At 35.4% G+C, this 14,716-nt stretch overlaps 1 protein-coding gene across 5 annotated transcripts in view; it reads right to left on the bottom strand.

The window, feature by feature from the left end:
* Positions 1-14,716, bottom strand: part of LOC141462234 (lutropin-choriogonadotropic hormone receptor-like) — a 149,854-nt gene that overhangs the window by 39,463 nt on the left and 95,675 nt on the right. For all 5 annotated transcript variants that reach the window (XM_074143921.1, XM_074143923.1, XM_074143922.1 and 2 more), the window contains 3 exons: positions 12,497-12,571; positions 6,124-6,201; positions 1,220-1,294 (listed from right to left, as the gene is read on the bottom strand). In XM_074143921.1, coding sequence (XP_074000022.1) covers positions 1,220-1,294; positions 6,124-6,201; positions 12,497-12,571 — 228 coding nt within the window. The remainder of the gene's footprint in view (positions 1-1,219; positions 1,295-6,123; positions 6,202-12,496; positions 12,572-14,716) is intronic.

The following is a 14,716-nucleotide window of genomic DNA, read 5'->3' as shown; positions in this document are numbered from 1 at the left end:
TTTTAATAATTAATAGTTTAAATTAATTAACAATTAGTAGTTAATGGAGAATTCAGGTAATTTTTGCTACATTTAATTTGGTTCTCAATCCCTTAATGCTAACTTTCATCTAAATACTAGACAAAATTAAATTACATTTTCACGTCCTACTACTTCTGATCAGGACGAATTCTCCAGTCCTTCTTCTGTAGCGTCGTACAACTCCAGTTTTTCAGATGAACAACATTAATTTACGACAAATCATGGTGTAGTGATTTAATAAAATTATTGTGTTTTTTTAATTGACTAATTTCTTTTTATCTGCATATATTTCTATTTTATTTTTATTTATTTTGATTTTCTTATCTTAAAGTAACTGCTAGGATTAATGGGGTTACACAGATTTGTATTTAGTTAATAACCTAAATAGTTAATTTTTCTATATTGTGCCTAACTCTTGTTATGAGTTGTATTACTCAAAAACAATAAAATTTGATTTTGATTAATGGGGTTACACTGGGCTAGTATATAATCAAATGTTGATAAGACATTCGAAAATACGCATGAAATTGCCAGGATGCTCCCGAAGTTCTTGGTACAAGTGATGAAATTCACCCAAGTTCATTTCTAGACTTATTTATGTCATGTACACTGCAGCTCCTACTCCTAAGCTGCTGCTAATACCAAAGTTTCAACGAAGAATTTTCATATAAAAATAGTTCCTCCATCTTGTTTTGTCAAAAGGAGAACGCGACTAAATTCGTCACTATGTGCATGCGAATCTTTGCTCGCTGCTCGTCGCTCTCTTTGATTTGAAGCAGCTATCATCGCCGCTTTGCTCGCCGCGCCACTATGTTTCCAGCCTAAGACTCTGGAGGAAGAGTAATGCGACGTAGATGCGAAGGTGATGTTTCGAGACTTAGTTTCATTAAGCTCTGATAGCCCATCTCTTGCACCCACTGTACTAATGAGGAGAGATGAGATGGCAGATTTCTGTGAGCAAGTACAGGATCATGATTAGTAGACAATAAGGCGGTGTCGTCTGCGTAAAACCAGAACTAATTTCAAACTGATTTGTGATGGATTAGAGCAGTCAGAGAAGGAAACCAAGGGGTATACGAACAGTTTGGCGCATGCGCAGTAGGCTGCTTGATTTGCCCGCTTTGGGAAGGTTTCAAAAAAGGTTTCTTTATCAGTCATGCGTAAAACAATTAAATAAATAACATTTAAAAGTACTTACATTAAACTGAAATGTGTTTTGGTTGGAATTAATTTGATTGGTGGTAGATTTTCTAGCCCACAATGCACTATTCTCCTGTAAAATCGAAAAAATAACAAAAAGGTTAATAATTTTTGAAAGATTCAATCAAACTTTTTAATAGAGACAAAGTGAAAACTGATGTTAAAGTTAAACAAGAAAAAAGAAAGTTAAAATGTGATAAAAGTTTATAATAAAAGCTTTTTAAGGGTAATGGATTAATTGATGAGGCTACTTCTGTTTGGGGCTATAATGTGGCAGAAGTAACTTCCAAACTAGAGGTCACAGTTCGCTAGTGTCACTGGATAAGACAGTAAGTCGATAGTTGTCACTTTTCACAGTGTGGTGCGCTTCCTTTTAGACAAAGTTTCCTTGTTTATCTCTCTCTGTCTCTTTTAGGCAAAGTGACAATAGATACTTTATCAAAAAAGAGTTTGGTTATAAAAAATATATACTTTATAGAACAGCTGTAAGAGAAAGAGTGTCAGATCATCACTTAAGAAGTTTGCATCCAAATGTTTTCTTCAACGTCACGCCCTTTCTGTTTGAGTTTAGGTGAACATGATGGCAAGTTTTAGACGCTTTTTCTTTCTATGTGCTCCCAGAAGTCGTTTCTTTTTCAGCCCATTTTCGGACTCAACAGTGCAAATAGGCTGCAATCCCAAATGACTTTAAAATGCTTCAAAGTGCATATATAATCGTAGGTGTTAATGTGCAATCGTTGAAACCAACTTGGAGAGAATCTCATCAGGTAAATAATTCATTTTGTGTAAGGTGATACTACTTACGGAAGTGAAATTTTCTACAAAGTCGAAATTTTAGCCCTGCTAGTAGTTTTGGTTAATCAAACTTTTGGCTGATAACCTTTTTTATAGGTTCCTAGGAACGAAATTTACAAATTGAACTACCTGCAAAATTTACAAAATGATTGTGAAATAGAGAGAGCATCCTGAATTTCCACTATTTTCGGACTCAGGAGCCAAAAATTAGGCATTTCCGATGTAAACGAATATCGGCACAAGCATTTAAGAGAAAATTTAAATAAAATCTATAATAAAACTGGTAAAGCGCTATAACAAATATTGCCATGTGAATCAAAGCGAGATGAAAAAGTGAACGAATCATCAACTGGAAATATAATTGTATTACGACATCAAGATAACTAAAGTAAAAGAAAAAAATAAATCGATTGATTACATAATGAGACAGTTTCGCCATCTTTGTCAGTTTTCATCTGAATCAAACTAGATGCGCAGAAATCTCAAAACTGGTAATAAATTTCAAATTGAATCGTTAATCAAACTAAAAAAAAAAAATTGATTAGATCTGAGAATTTAATTGAACTTTAATTTTAATCATCGAATTAATTTAATTTCAATCGATAATCAAATTGATTCACTCACTATATGACTTATCAACTAATGGTTCGAACCACGTTTTGGCGAGGCCACCTTTCTCAAGCATTTCCAACCAAAACTTTTCGATTAATTTTTTACCGACTTGGACTTCAAAAGCAATCGATTCATTAAACCAACATAGGTTCGCCCTTACATTCACATTTAACTATCGTGTTGGTGACTTACTAGACCTACATAGCACCATCGTGAATTCTCATTTTAGGAGAGGTTAAATAAGGTTTTTCTAAATTTCCATTTTGCCTGATACTGAAGCACTTTCATTGTTATTGTTTTTTTTTAAATTTAAATGACTTTTTGAAAAAAACATTAAAATGGAAATTTTTATTCTTCAAGTATTATAAAATTATAAAATTTCTTTACAAGTATTCATTTGTATTGGGACTGCATTTATCAAAAGTAATAGAAAGTAAAAAATACAGATCTTCCATTTTATTACGGGCCAAAGGAGGGCGTGGTGACATATGTGAGTGTAGGCGTGGTTTAACAAAACGTTCTCGCTTCTGATTGGCTCTTCAACCAACCTACTTTTCACACTTCCATTCTTCACTGTGATTGGCCAGATCTTTATTGGTAATTATTTCTATTAAAAATAATAGTTTAAATTTTTTCACTGATTTTTCCCCCGTAGGTATTTGATGAAGAAGCAAAATATGCAATAAAATCTTATCTCGATAAAAACATGAAAAATAAAAGATTTTTCCAGCTTAATGCCTTGTTTTCCACACTAATAGTGTAAGAGTAAACAGGAAATTGGAAAAAATGGGTATTTTGTTGTGAAAATAAGGGAAAAGCAAATTGCTGGTCATGTTTCACCTACTATTCACAGCCATTTTGAACGTCACATTGGGCGGTTATTAATCGATATTTAAAGATTATATGATTAATAGTATGATACCTTGTATGACAATCAATATAAGTTAATTGGGTGCTACACTTTGCTGAACATACACGTTGTATAAGAAAATGACCCAGTATAAGGGTCTGTCTGTAAAACATCTAATAACTTCTAAACAATATTAATGAAAATTAAATGCAGTAAAATTACTAATAGTTATAGAATTTGACTGAAACATATAAGCTTTTTGCGTACATTTCTAAATGGCTGACATTATGAGCTGCAGTGTGAATGAAATGTTGGGTACTAGCTGGTTTGTGTACCTTTTGTCGTTAAATCAACCTTTATACTTAACTTTTTAAACTGTAGGTTTTTGTTTAAGGGGAGATTTTTTTACTCTTTGTTCCTTGATTTCAACATCTTGTTTAAGTCTACTTTGGTTGGTCACTTTTTTCATAATCTCAAAAACGGCAATGATTCGTAGGAAAATTCTATTCTCTCACCGCTTTCCTCTAGAGCAGTGCTTCCCAACCTTTTATCTGGTCATGGCACAGTAGTCAGAAGATACCAAACAGTAGACGGCACACCGGAACTGAAATGCTCCCATTTCATTTTAAGATGACATATTATGCTCAACTAGTGCTGTAATAGCAACACTATTACAATCCTACAAAAATACCAAGTTTTCGTGGCAGGCTGTTAACATTATTAACAAACCCAATCATTACCGTTCTCTGTCAATACAATTAACTACAAGTTGTATACAGTAGCAATGAATCTTAATTTTTTGCCATGGGCACACTTCTACGTAGGGAAGCACTGCTCTAGAGTATCACTACAGTATTATGTACGGTTTATAGAAATTGTTTGTAGTGAATAAGAAGTAAATACATATAATTAAAGGAATCCATATTTGATGAAATTGTATAAGTTAGAACTACGAGAACTATGATAAATGGAAGTTGTTCGAAATCACCCAGCTGGTCTCTAGTTCTTCGTTTCTGCGCATCTAGAATTCACCCACTAAACCAGAGTGGAATATTTCATAATCATTATAAATGTGCGGTTAACGCCATTGAATAGCATCAATTCTGTGCCCTTTATCACACAATCTACATTAAATTACATCTCCACGTGTAAGATTTCACCACAAACTAAATTACATTTCTCTTTTATACAATAAACATCAGTCTTATGATTTACACTTGTACGATTGCCAACGTTTACTCCATTATTAGCTACCGCTACTTTAGAGCAAGAGATACCAATTAGTTTGCCCCTATCCTTTTCGCAAACATCAATATTCTAAAAAATGGTGGAGGAAAAAATATTTTGCTGTACCCTCACACGACTTTTTCCCACTCCAATTTACAAAGTTCTAACTCATTCTCTTAAAAACTCTTAATTTTAAAATATAAGCGTAATGCTGAACTGGTACTGTACTTAGAAGGAGCTCGATCACATTACTTCTCAGAACTGATATTCTAAGGATTCCATTAACGAATAAACTATTAGCCATTACGTTTTATCTGTAATTTAATCGAATAAAAATTTATAGGTTATCTGTTTTGAATGATCAACTGTTAAGTTATCAAAGCTATACGAATTAATCGCGATTTTTACTTACTATTTAAGTTTTATTAACAGCACTCTGCCTCTACCCACTCTCCTATTGCGTCACCCACAATTCATTATAAAAAATCTGTTTGGATGATCCTGATTAAATTGAAATATTTATAAATAAAAATAATTAATAAACACTAATTAAAACAAGAGAAAATAACAATGTAACATAAACTATAACTTTGAAGGTTAACATAGCTCCTATTGTTTTTGTCTCAAGTAACAGGACTGCCAACTGTTTCATTGTAAATCAAATTAATAACAACAAAGTTTGTATAACCTAATTAATATAAGCTAGAATGTTGAAAATCTATTTAACTGAATAACAGCTAATTTATTTAAAATGATTCTATCTAATACACTCTTACAGCTTTGATTTCCAATAATAAATAAAAATATAAGTAATTAATTCCAAAACGTTCTAATGGTCTCAGAAACAATAAGTACCTTGAGGTTCCTAAAAGAGCCGACATGATTGTCAGCGCTCTTTCCCACCATCAGTACATAAAATTATAACCACAAAAAAAAGAACATGTCAAAAAATAAACTTCCCTAGAAAAATTTGTAAAACAAAACTTGTCAAACTATATATGTTGATAAGATGTAGGAAAATAGCTGCAAACCATTTTAGGAAAAAATAATTCAAAAAACCGATATAGATTTTCACAGTTAATATAGATTTTCATAGTTCATATAGCATCGATTTTCATAGTTAATATAATATCGATTTTCATAGTTAATATAATATCGATTTTCATAGTTAATATAATATCGATTTTCATAGTTAATATAATATCGATTTTCATAGTTAATATAATATCGATTTTCATAGTTAATATAAAATCGATTTTCATAGTTTTAAACATGCTCCAAATTTAAGTTCCAACTTCTCCTTTCGCACTCATCAAATCATTATGAAATTTTAAACATCTGTAAACAATAACATTCTCTATATACCAGAAAATAAGTGGTAAATAAGTCGAAAGATAATTACTACTAGTAATACTTACAGAACTCTGAGTCGAGGAAGATCCACTTGGAACAACTCATCTTCCAGATATTTTAATTTGGGAGCGTGGAATATGTATCTGTAAATGAGGAATATTGTATTAATTAACATAGTTACATGGAATGCCTGCTGGGGAATATTAATGTTGGACGATGCGGTCAATGGCAACTATTTCATTGATCTTGGCATGCTTATGGCTTCGAATTATCATATCTTCAATGTTTGTGAAATCAAATTTGATTAGTATTTACGTATATATCAAATAGTTACCATAGCACTGATGGTGTAGCACTGACAATGGACGAATATTGGAAACCGATTAGAACGAAAGAAAACACTGTTTTTTTTTTTTAGAATGAAGTCGTTATCTTGAAGTTCGCTTCAAGAAAAGATCACTACCTCTCTCACGCTATTAAGCGGAAGTATTGCGTTTCATTACCAATTGAGTGCCACCGGAAATACTAGTTTTCTGTTCATGGACTCCGAAGAAATGTTTTTCAGCTGATTAGAGAGAATTTCTTGAGAATGGAAATCGGAGAAAGCTCGACCAGGTCAAAAAAGTCCCACATCGCCGCGTCTAATTATTACTTAGGTTATCAAAAAACTAAGTTTTATGAAAGTAAGATTTAAATTTTCTTCAAAATTTTTCCATCGAATTGGTTGAATCTTCTTATAATTTTCCGATTTCCTTTTAGGGAGGAAGTAGAGCAGCCATTTGTTCTGAGGGAACAAGGCGTCTCGTTGTGGATATCCCAGCTTCACAACTTCATACCCATACCATCTAAAAAGCAGTCTACAGGGATTCTTGACAATGCAGGGAATTATTTGGTGTTCCACGAACCCACCAGCAAAACTTTTGGTTTTAAGGAAATTCTGTAGATTAAAATTATAATAAAGTATTAGCAGTTATTGTGATTCTAATTGTGGAAGTTGTGCGCGTGTATTATCCAACCACATTGTTTGTTCCTGCTTCCTTCCTTTCGCCACCGTGAGAAGAGCTCAGGAAGTAGGTGGCATGTTGAGAATTCATTAGCGACCTTGCTCGCAATATAGAGGGGGGGATGCAGAAATTACAGCAGCACGTTTCCCTTAAAAGCTTTCAAGCTTCGCCAACAGCTGCCGCCTCTAAAGTACTAAGCACACATCCTAGCTCAGTCTCTTGCTTAGCTCCAGGTAGATCAACAATGCTCGTGTCACTACATAACGTCTGCAGTTAATAAACTACGTGTTCTGTATGCTAAATTTATCCATGATCTGATAACAGCGCCTGGATATTTATGCGATATAGACATATTCAGAACAACCTGGCGATACACCTGGGTGTTGGTATTGAATTTTATTCACTGCATCTATCAGAATGGCTCTAAATCTTCAACTAACCAAATGAATCGGACATTGTCTGAGACAGCGCCCTCTCTCGATTACGTGTTCACATTGTGATCTAAGATTTGTTCCATGAAATTCTGGGGCGCCACAATAGCCGAATGGTTAGAGGTGAGGCCCGCTACGATGTATTGTGGAACGGGTTCGATACCCCAGTCTAGATCTTGGGACTCTATTTAATGTTTTTAATTGGTAGTCGCCTTTGCCCGTGACACCTAATTTGGTAGTAGCCTTGAAAAAAATACATTTTTCTCAACTTTTTTGTACTAGGAACATGTGAAGATTCCATCTAAAAGAAAAGATACATAAATCTTTTTGAGTCTGTAGGAGACTGTGAAGCGAGAAGTCCAGTGTACAGCTTGCTGTTGGTTAGAAGAATAAAATAGTAGTGACACGAACATCATGTAACAGTAATGGCTTTTACAGGAAGTCGAATCCAACAATGAGCGGTAGTGGAAAAGTGGCTGGGTCCATTACAGGAAGAGAAGAAAAGGAGATGCTCTGGAACTCCTGACTGGACGAGCCGGCTGGAAAATTGATGCTTCTCTTAAAGGAATGCACGCGTGCCTTCTCATTGATCAAACTTTCACAATTCTCTTCGATAAATCAGCTGAAGGAAGTAGTGTAGACACCACAAGAGTAAATATGGAGGGCAAGTGTAAAAGACTTGCTGTAGTTCCGGTAAGGTCATTTTTCTTCGATCTCGGTGTTTTAACGATTCATTTAAGTCTGTTTAAGTGCTAGAACTGTACATTTACACCAAAATGGCAACAATATGTATAGCCAAGTTTGTAGAAAATTAGGAGGAGCCATCTAGAAGAAACTCTCTTTAAAAAATGGAAGACAAAATTTTTTGTAAAGGGAGGGGGTACTTCCTGTTTAGCTGCCTAAAAGCTCATCCTGCACAACGCGATACACACAGACAAATTTGTAAACAAAAAGAAAACCCGTTTGTTGAATGGAAATGATAAACCTTTGACCCAAGCCAATCCCGCTTACCTAGGTCAGGTTAGAAATAGCAACCCCCCACCACATTTGGACCCGTTACTTCACCCCCACTACCTGTAATATACATGTGTGTGGACAGTTTGAAAAAGATGGTTTTTGAAACAGGCTTTATTATTCTGAAAAGATTACAATTTTGTATTATTATTATTTATTATTTTATTTTACATCTATAGAAATACACATTTGTACATATAGATGGTGAGTGGTAATGTGATTTGCATTTCTGCTTAAACTACATGCAAAAGTAATAATATTAATATTTACAAATTTAATATTTGATAATAATAGAACAGATAAAAATCTAAACATCACTGTAAAGTTCAAAAAATAAAAATACTTCAAACTAAAAAACAAACTAAAACAAATTATTCTTTTTTTTTAAAATGAAAATAAAACAGAACTAGACGTCTAACAAAGATTTCCTTAAATCTAGACAAGCAATAATAAATTTATAGACATTTATACTATGAGATTTGTTTTTAAAAATTAGTACATTTTCGGCAGTTAGTGGAAAATATTTGGAAAGGTATTTTTGCCTCATTACAATGTAGCCCGGACAGTTGATAAAAATATGAGCCAAGTTCTCTTTTTCGTAGTTACACACTGGACAAAGTTCAAGACAGTTAATTTCATAACGGTTCCCTTTAGTGTAGATACGAGGGTCGTTTGAAAAGTCCGTGCAAAAATAAAAACTACTTAATTTTTTGGGGTAAACTTTTTTTATTTTTCAACATAGTCTCCTTTTAGGCTTATACACTTCGTCCAACGCTGCTCTAGTTTGTTGATCCCTTCCGAATAATAGGATTTGTCCAAGTCTGAAAAATAGCCATTCGTTTCTGCAATCACCTGCTCGTTTGAATAAAATCTTTTTCCCGTCAGCCATTTCTTCATATTGGGGAACAAATAGTAGTCCGAGGGAGCCAAGTCTGGAGAATAGGGGGGATGTGAAACGAGTTGGAACCCTATTTCCATTAATTTTGCGACCACAACTGCTGAGGTGTGAGCTGGTGCGTTGTCGTGATGGAAAAGGACTTTTTTTTGTGGGCCAATCGTGGGCGTTTTTCTTGCAGCTCGGTTTTCAAACGGTCCAATAACGATGAATAATATGCACCTGTAATAGTTTTACCCTTTTCCAGATAGTCGATGAGGATTATTCCTTGCGAATCCCAAAAGACAGTCGCCATAATCTTTCCAGCCGAAGGAACGGTCTTTGCCTTTTTTGGCGCAGATTCCCCCTTGGTAACCCATTGTTTAGATTGTTCTTTGGTCTCAGGAGTGTAGTGATGTATCCATGTTTCATCCACAGTGACGAAACGACGCTTAAAGTCCTGCGGATTCTTCTGGAACAGCTGCAAACCGTCCTTGCAACACTTCACACGATTTCGTTTTTGGTCAAGCGTGAGCAATCGCGGCACCCATCTTGCGGATAGCTTTGTCATGTCCGAATGTTGATGCAAAATATTATGTACCCGTTCATTCGAGATGCCCACAGCACTAGCAATCTCACGCACCTTCATTCTTCTGTCATCCATCACCATATCATGGATTTTATCAATGATTTCTGGAGTAGTAACCTCAACAGGGCGTCCAGAACGTTCAGCGTCACTTGTGCCCATATGGCCACTCCGAAAATTTTGAAACCACTTATAAACTGTTCTAATCGAAGGTGCAGAGTCACCATAATGTTTATCAAGCTTCTCTTTAGTCTCCTGAGGCGTTTTGCCTTTCATAAAGTAGTGTTTAATCAACACACGAAATTCTTTTTCGTCCATTTGTTGAAAATCACTCGACTTCCTCGATTCAAACGAATGCCAAACACAAAGAAATAGACCGATCTGGCTGAAACTTGGTGTGTGTTCTTCCAAGAGATGCTACTAACTAAACATAACCTCGATACGCGCCAGTGGTGCTATCTCTCTGACTTTGCACGGACTTTTCAAACGACGCTCGTAACACACAAGTTGTCTGAAGCCATTCTAACTTGACTGATTGCCCTTGTAATTTCAAATGAAACATTGACCCTCAAATATAAATTAAAATTTTGATCAGCTATCAAACTGTAAACTGAACTATAAGTAGAATTATTAATTCTAACCAAATCGTCAGTAATTAAATGTTGCTCCAGGTCGCACAGTATTTTTTCTTTAAATTTTTCTATTAAACTGGCATCCTGTTTGTACCACAACCATTCATAACCGAGGTTAAAAAAGTAATTCTTGATCTGGGATACCCAGTTATATTTTACAATGTTAGCATTTGAACTGTCCAATTATAATAATTTATTATAACAGAGTTTCGGTAGCCTGTCTCTAAGCATACCTAACAGCTTGATCAACCAGTTCAGCGCACGTTTAAAAACAAAATACTTTAATTTGACTCTTTCAGTCTCTATTCTGACCATATAACCTGGAGTATTACGTTGCCAAAAGAACAATGACTTGATGAGCTTTGTCTGTACCACCTCAATCTGGTCAGTGTACCTAAGCGCCCAGATTTCACTACCATAGAGCAGTACAGAACAAATGCAGCTATCAAAAACCTTTTGTTAATTTACAATTTTGTAAATTAATACAAAAATATCCAACCATCTTTGCGTAGATTGCAATGAGGAGGAAGATTTCAAACATATAATAATGATATATCCACGTTATGTAGTAGAAAGGAAACGAATGTTTGACGATATATACAGGTATTTAGATGCACCATTTCGCTACGAAGACATAATTTTCTCCACCGACATCTATGTGCTTAAATCTGTAGCAGAGCTAGCTACAGAAATATGAATGTATTTAAAAGCTATAGCCGAATTAGAATGAATGGAAGAAAATGCTTAGAGAAGGATTGCGGTGATTTTAATTTTGGTTAAGCTATAAGGATGGCAGGAGCACAGAGTGCTGCTCCATCCATTAGCAGTAGTTTATGTAAATAGCGGTATATAGTAGAACGATGAATGTGTGAAGCGAATGCATTTATAAGTTAGAATGGAGAGTGAGTGATATTCTAGTGATAAGCACCTAGACGATGCTGGCTGTATGGCGGAAGCCGATGCCAGAAAAAGAAAAAAAAAAAACTATACAAAGAAATACAATATGGTACATAAATAATTAGAACAATATATTACTTGAAAAGAATAATTAAATTACTAGGTTAATATGTAACCGTCTCAGAACACTACGTAAGTACTCAAACGAACTAAGTAATGTAAACACTCCAAACACATGCAGAACCTTCCCAGACTGTAACCTAACCCTAACATTCAGGTTGTATAGAGTTGTCGTCAGCACCCTCTGTTGGCACTTTTACATAATATTATTTAATAATATAGCATCAACAACTTGGAAAACATTACTTGTGTTGATGGTTGGGACGAGGGTGGATGGGGGGAAATGTGACGTCACAAAGTCACGTCCATGTTTATTATCTAAAGTTTTGAGATTATTGTGAGAGGTTATTTTGAGGTTATGCTTTGTTTTGAGCAGAAAGATGGATGGACATTTTACGATCATCTCATCCCAACTTTTGACCTCCCAACTTTTGATCCTTCAACTCTTTCTCGAGCTACCCACACACTTCTTGTGCAACTTTTAGTATCTGTGCAGTCTCTTCTAAGATTAGTATCATCAAGGTGGGTTTTTCCCCCCTATTCTTTGACCTCAATTAAATGAAAAAAAAAACAAAAGGTTAGGCTCCCCTCCAGAAGTCCATCCATTACGGCAAGCTCATATTAAAGCCAAGCAAGAAGTCGTGAGACTAAGTCACGCAAGTTTTCTTCCCCTACTACTTGGGGAAAGCAGAAGACCAACAATTACTTTATGATAATGATTTTAATATTAAGTGATTTCCTCTGTTCTAGAATCTTCTTTCTGTCTGCAACGAGAGATCGCACTGCCCGGAAACCGCAGCGCACTGGATAAAAAAAGGCTCCGGGCGCCAATGACGCATCTTAAATTTAAAAAATATATATATAAATAATATTTACTGACATTGTAGAAAGAGTTGGCATGTCTCGAAACACAGCGGACTCGAAACCCTCCAGCTCGTTGTTGTTCATCAGTGTGCTGCAAAAAAACAACAAACCAATATTACTACCATACGGTCAGCTGCGAGATTCTACAAACTAATCATGTCCATAATCATATGTTTAGAAATTCCAAGTCTGCAGCCAGAGAGTTACAATAACCCTCTTTTCATAGTCTTTACTCTGTTCGGCGCTTGCCACTTTAAACAATGCAAAAAAAAAGTTATACTAATTGCAAATCTCGATACGCAGCAAAATGATCTCAAAATGGCGGCGCTTCCCCCTCCAACGCACGCGATGCGTCACAGTTCTCGCTTATCGTAATTAATTCTTTGATCCTTTCAGCTATCCAGTGGTCTAATTTAATTTTGGATGTAGACGATAGATTCGAAACTATAATGCCAAACTGTATCATTAGGTTTTTTGCATTGCCTCCATATGATAGCAAATTTAAAGACGTATTTACGTCAAAAGTTATTCTTAATTCTCTCGCATTCTATTACGTAGCCCATTCTTGCCTGGTTACCAAACACGAGGTAACCACCAATTCGCTGTACATTCTTGAGACGAAACAAACCGCTCAGTTCCGCCCGTCTTACAAGACTCCTACCACCAGAGCACTAAGGTTGCTCCCGTCTCAGTTCAGGACATATACCCGCAACTCCACCAAGTTTCCCTGCAATGTGAGATTCCCACAGATAAGTTTCTAGTTCCCCAAGGATAATCTAACTAAGTATTTGGCCAGCCACCCAACAGCTTTTGAGCAATGTCTGTCTCTGGCTAGCTCAATGAATATTGTTTGAGAAGTTCAAACCAGATTAATTTCCTTAATGGACTGCCATATGCATGTAATTGGAAAATGGTGAATTTTGTAGCTTGAATATCAAACACAATTTTCCTTCCAAGGTTTTCTTAAAACTAATCAATATATTTCAAGCTTTTCCGGTCAAGTTCACATTTAGTAGTAAACACAAACCAACTGTGGCTGCATCAAGGACACGGCCGTGTGTTGTACGTGAATACGTAACGGGTTATATTTTTTATCCTAAAATATTTTTATTTATGTATTTAGGATGAAATCAAGGAAACAAATCGACCATCGAACACAAATCTATGTCTATGCAGTCCGTTATCGATGTAGTAAGCGATTTCATCATCCACTTGCCATAATTTCAACCGGCCCCAGGTGCAGATGTGACTCTGACACCGACGTCGTTGATCCGCTCGGCCGCATTCATTCTTTTACGTTCCTAGGCACAGCTTGACTCGGTCATATGGTGTTTTTATTATTACCATTCGATTGTTCTTGAGAAGCCCTTTCCAACCGTATACGATCTCTGTATTTGGTTTTGGCTTTTCGACGCGTATAGGCCGACATTATATATTTTTGATAATATTTTTTTATTCTAACACCTTATTAAAACTGTCCGGTAGGACAGTTGTATAAGGGTTGATCGTCAAAAACTGCACGAAAAAGTGTAACGTTGAAAAACACCCAACTTTGACAATTTTTTTCTCTTTTTCTATAAAAGATAAAATTCCCAAATTTTCTTTAAAATGTAGGGCAAACCCTCCTTTATAACTGGAATTTTTTGCAACAACCCAGATCTAATAGATTTCGAGAAAAAAGTGACCGTAAATGAGCAAAAACGGCTTTTTCAGAAATTGTTGTTGTTCTTCTTCTTCTTCTTCTTCTTGTTGTTGTTACCTTTTTTGTAAACTGCGTAGCGCCTAAACGCGAGAACCGATTTTCATGAATGAGGTGTCATTCGATTCGGAATTTTATGTAGATGTGCCTTTTGGGGGTCTCGATGCTGCACATCGAATAGGAGAGGAGATAGCCCCCTTTATGTAAGGCCCCCTCTAAAATTATTATTACTAATTACTCTGTAAATCTTGGCCCGATTTTGATAAAATTTGGTAGGATGATAGGGTTATGGCTTTCCTACGTAACATTAAAGCGACGATCTGCTCTTACACTTGTTAAGGGGAAGTATAGCAATCGTTTCAAATTATCGACACGTGAAGCTATTTTCATGAATGAAGTGTCATTCGAATCGAAATTTTGTACAGATTTGCACTTTAAAAGTCTCGACGCTATGCCTCATAAGGAGGGGAGTTTGCCCCACCCAGGTAAGGCCCTTTCTAAAACTATTATTACCAATATTTCTATAACGCTTAGTTC

The sequence above is a fragment of the Rhodnius prolixus genome, unplaced genomic scaffold (assembly GCF_049639745.1).
Source record: "Rhodnius prolixus isolate KJV_2025 unplaced genomic scaffold, Rpr scaffold_18, whole genome shotgun sequence".
In the NCBI taxonomy this organism is placed as follows: domain Eukaryota; kingdom Metazoa; phylum Arthropoda; class Insecta; order Hemiptera; family Reduviidae; genus Rhodnius; species Rhodnius prolixus.
This window is presented reverse-complemented; position numbering and strand designations above follow the sequence as displayed.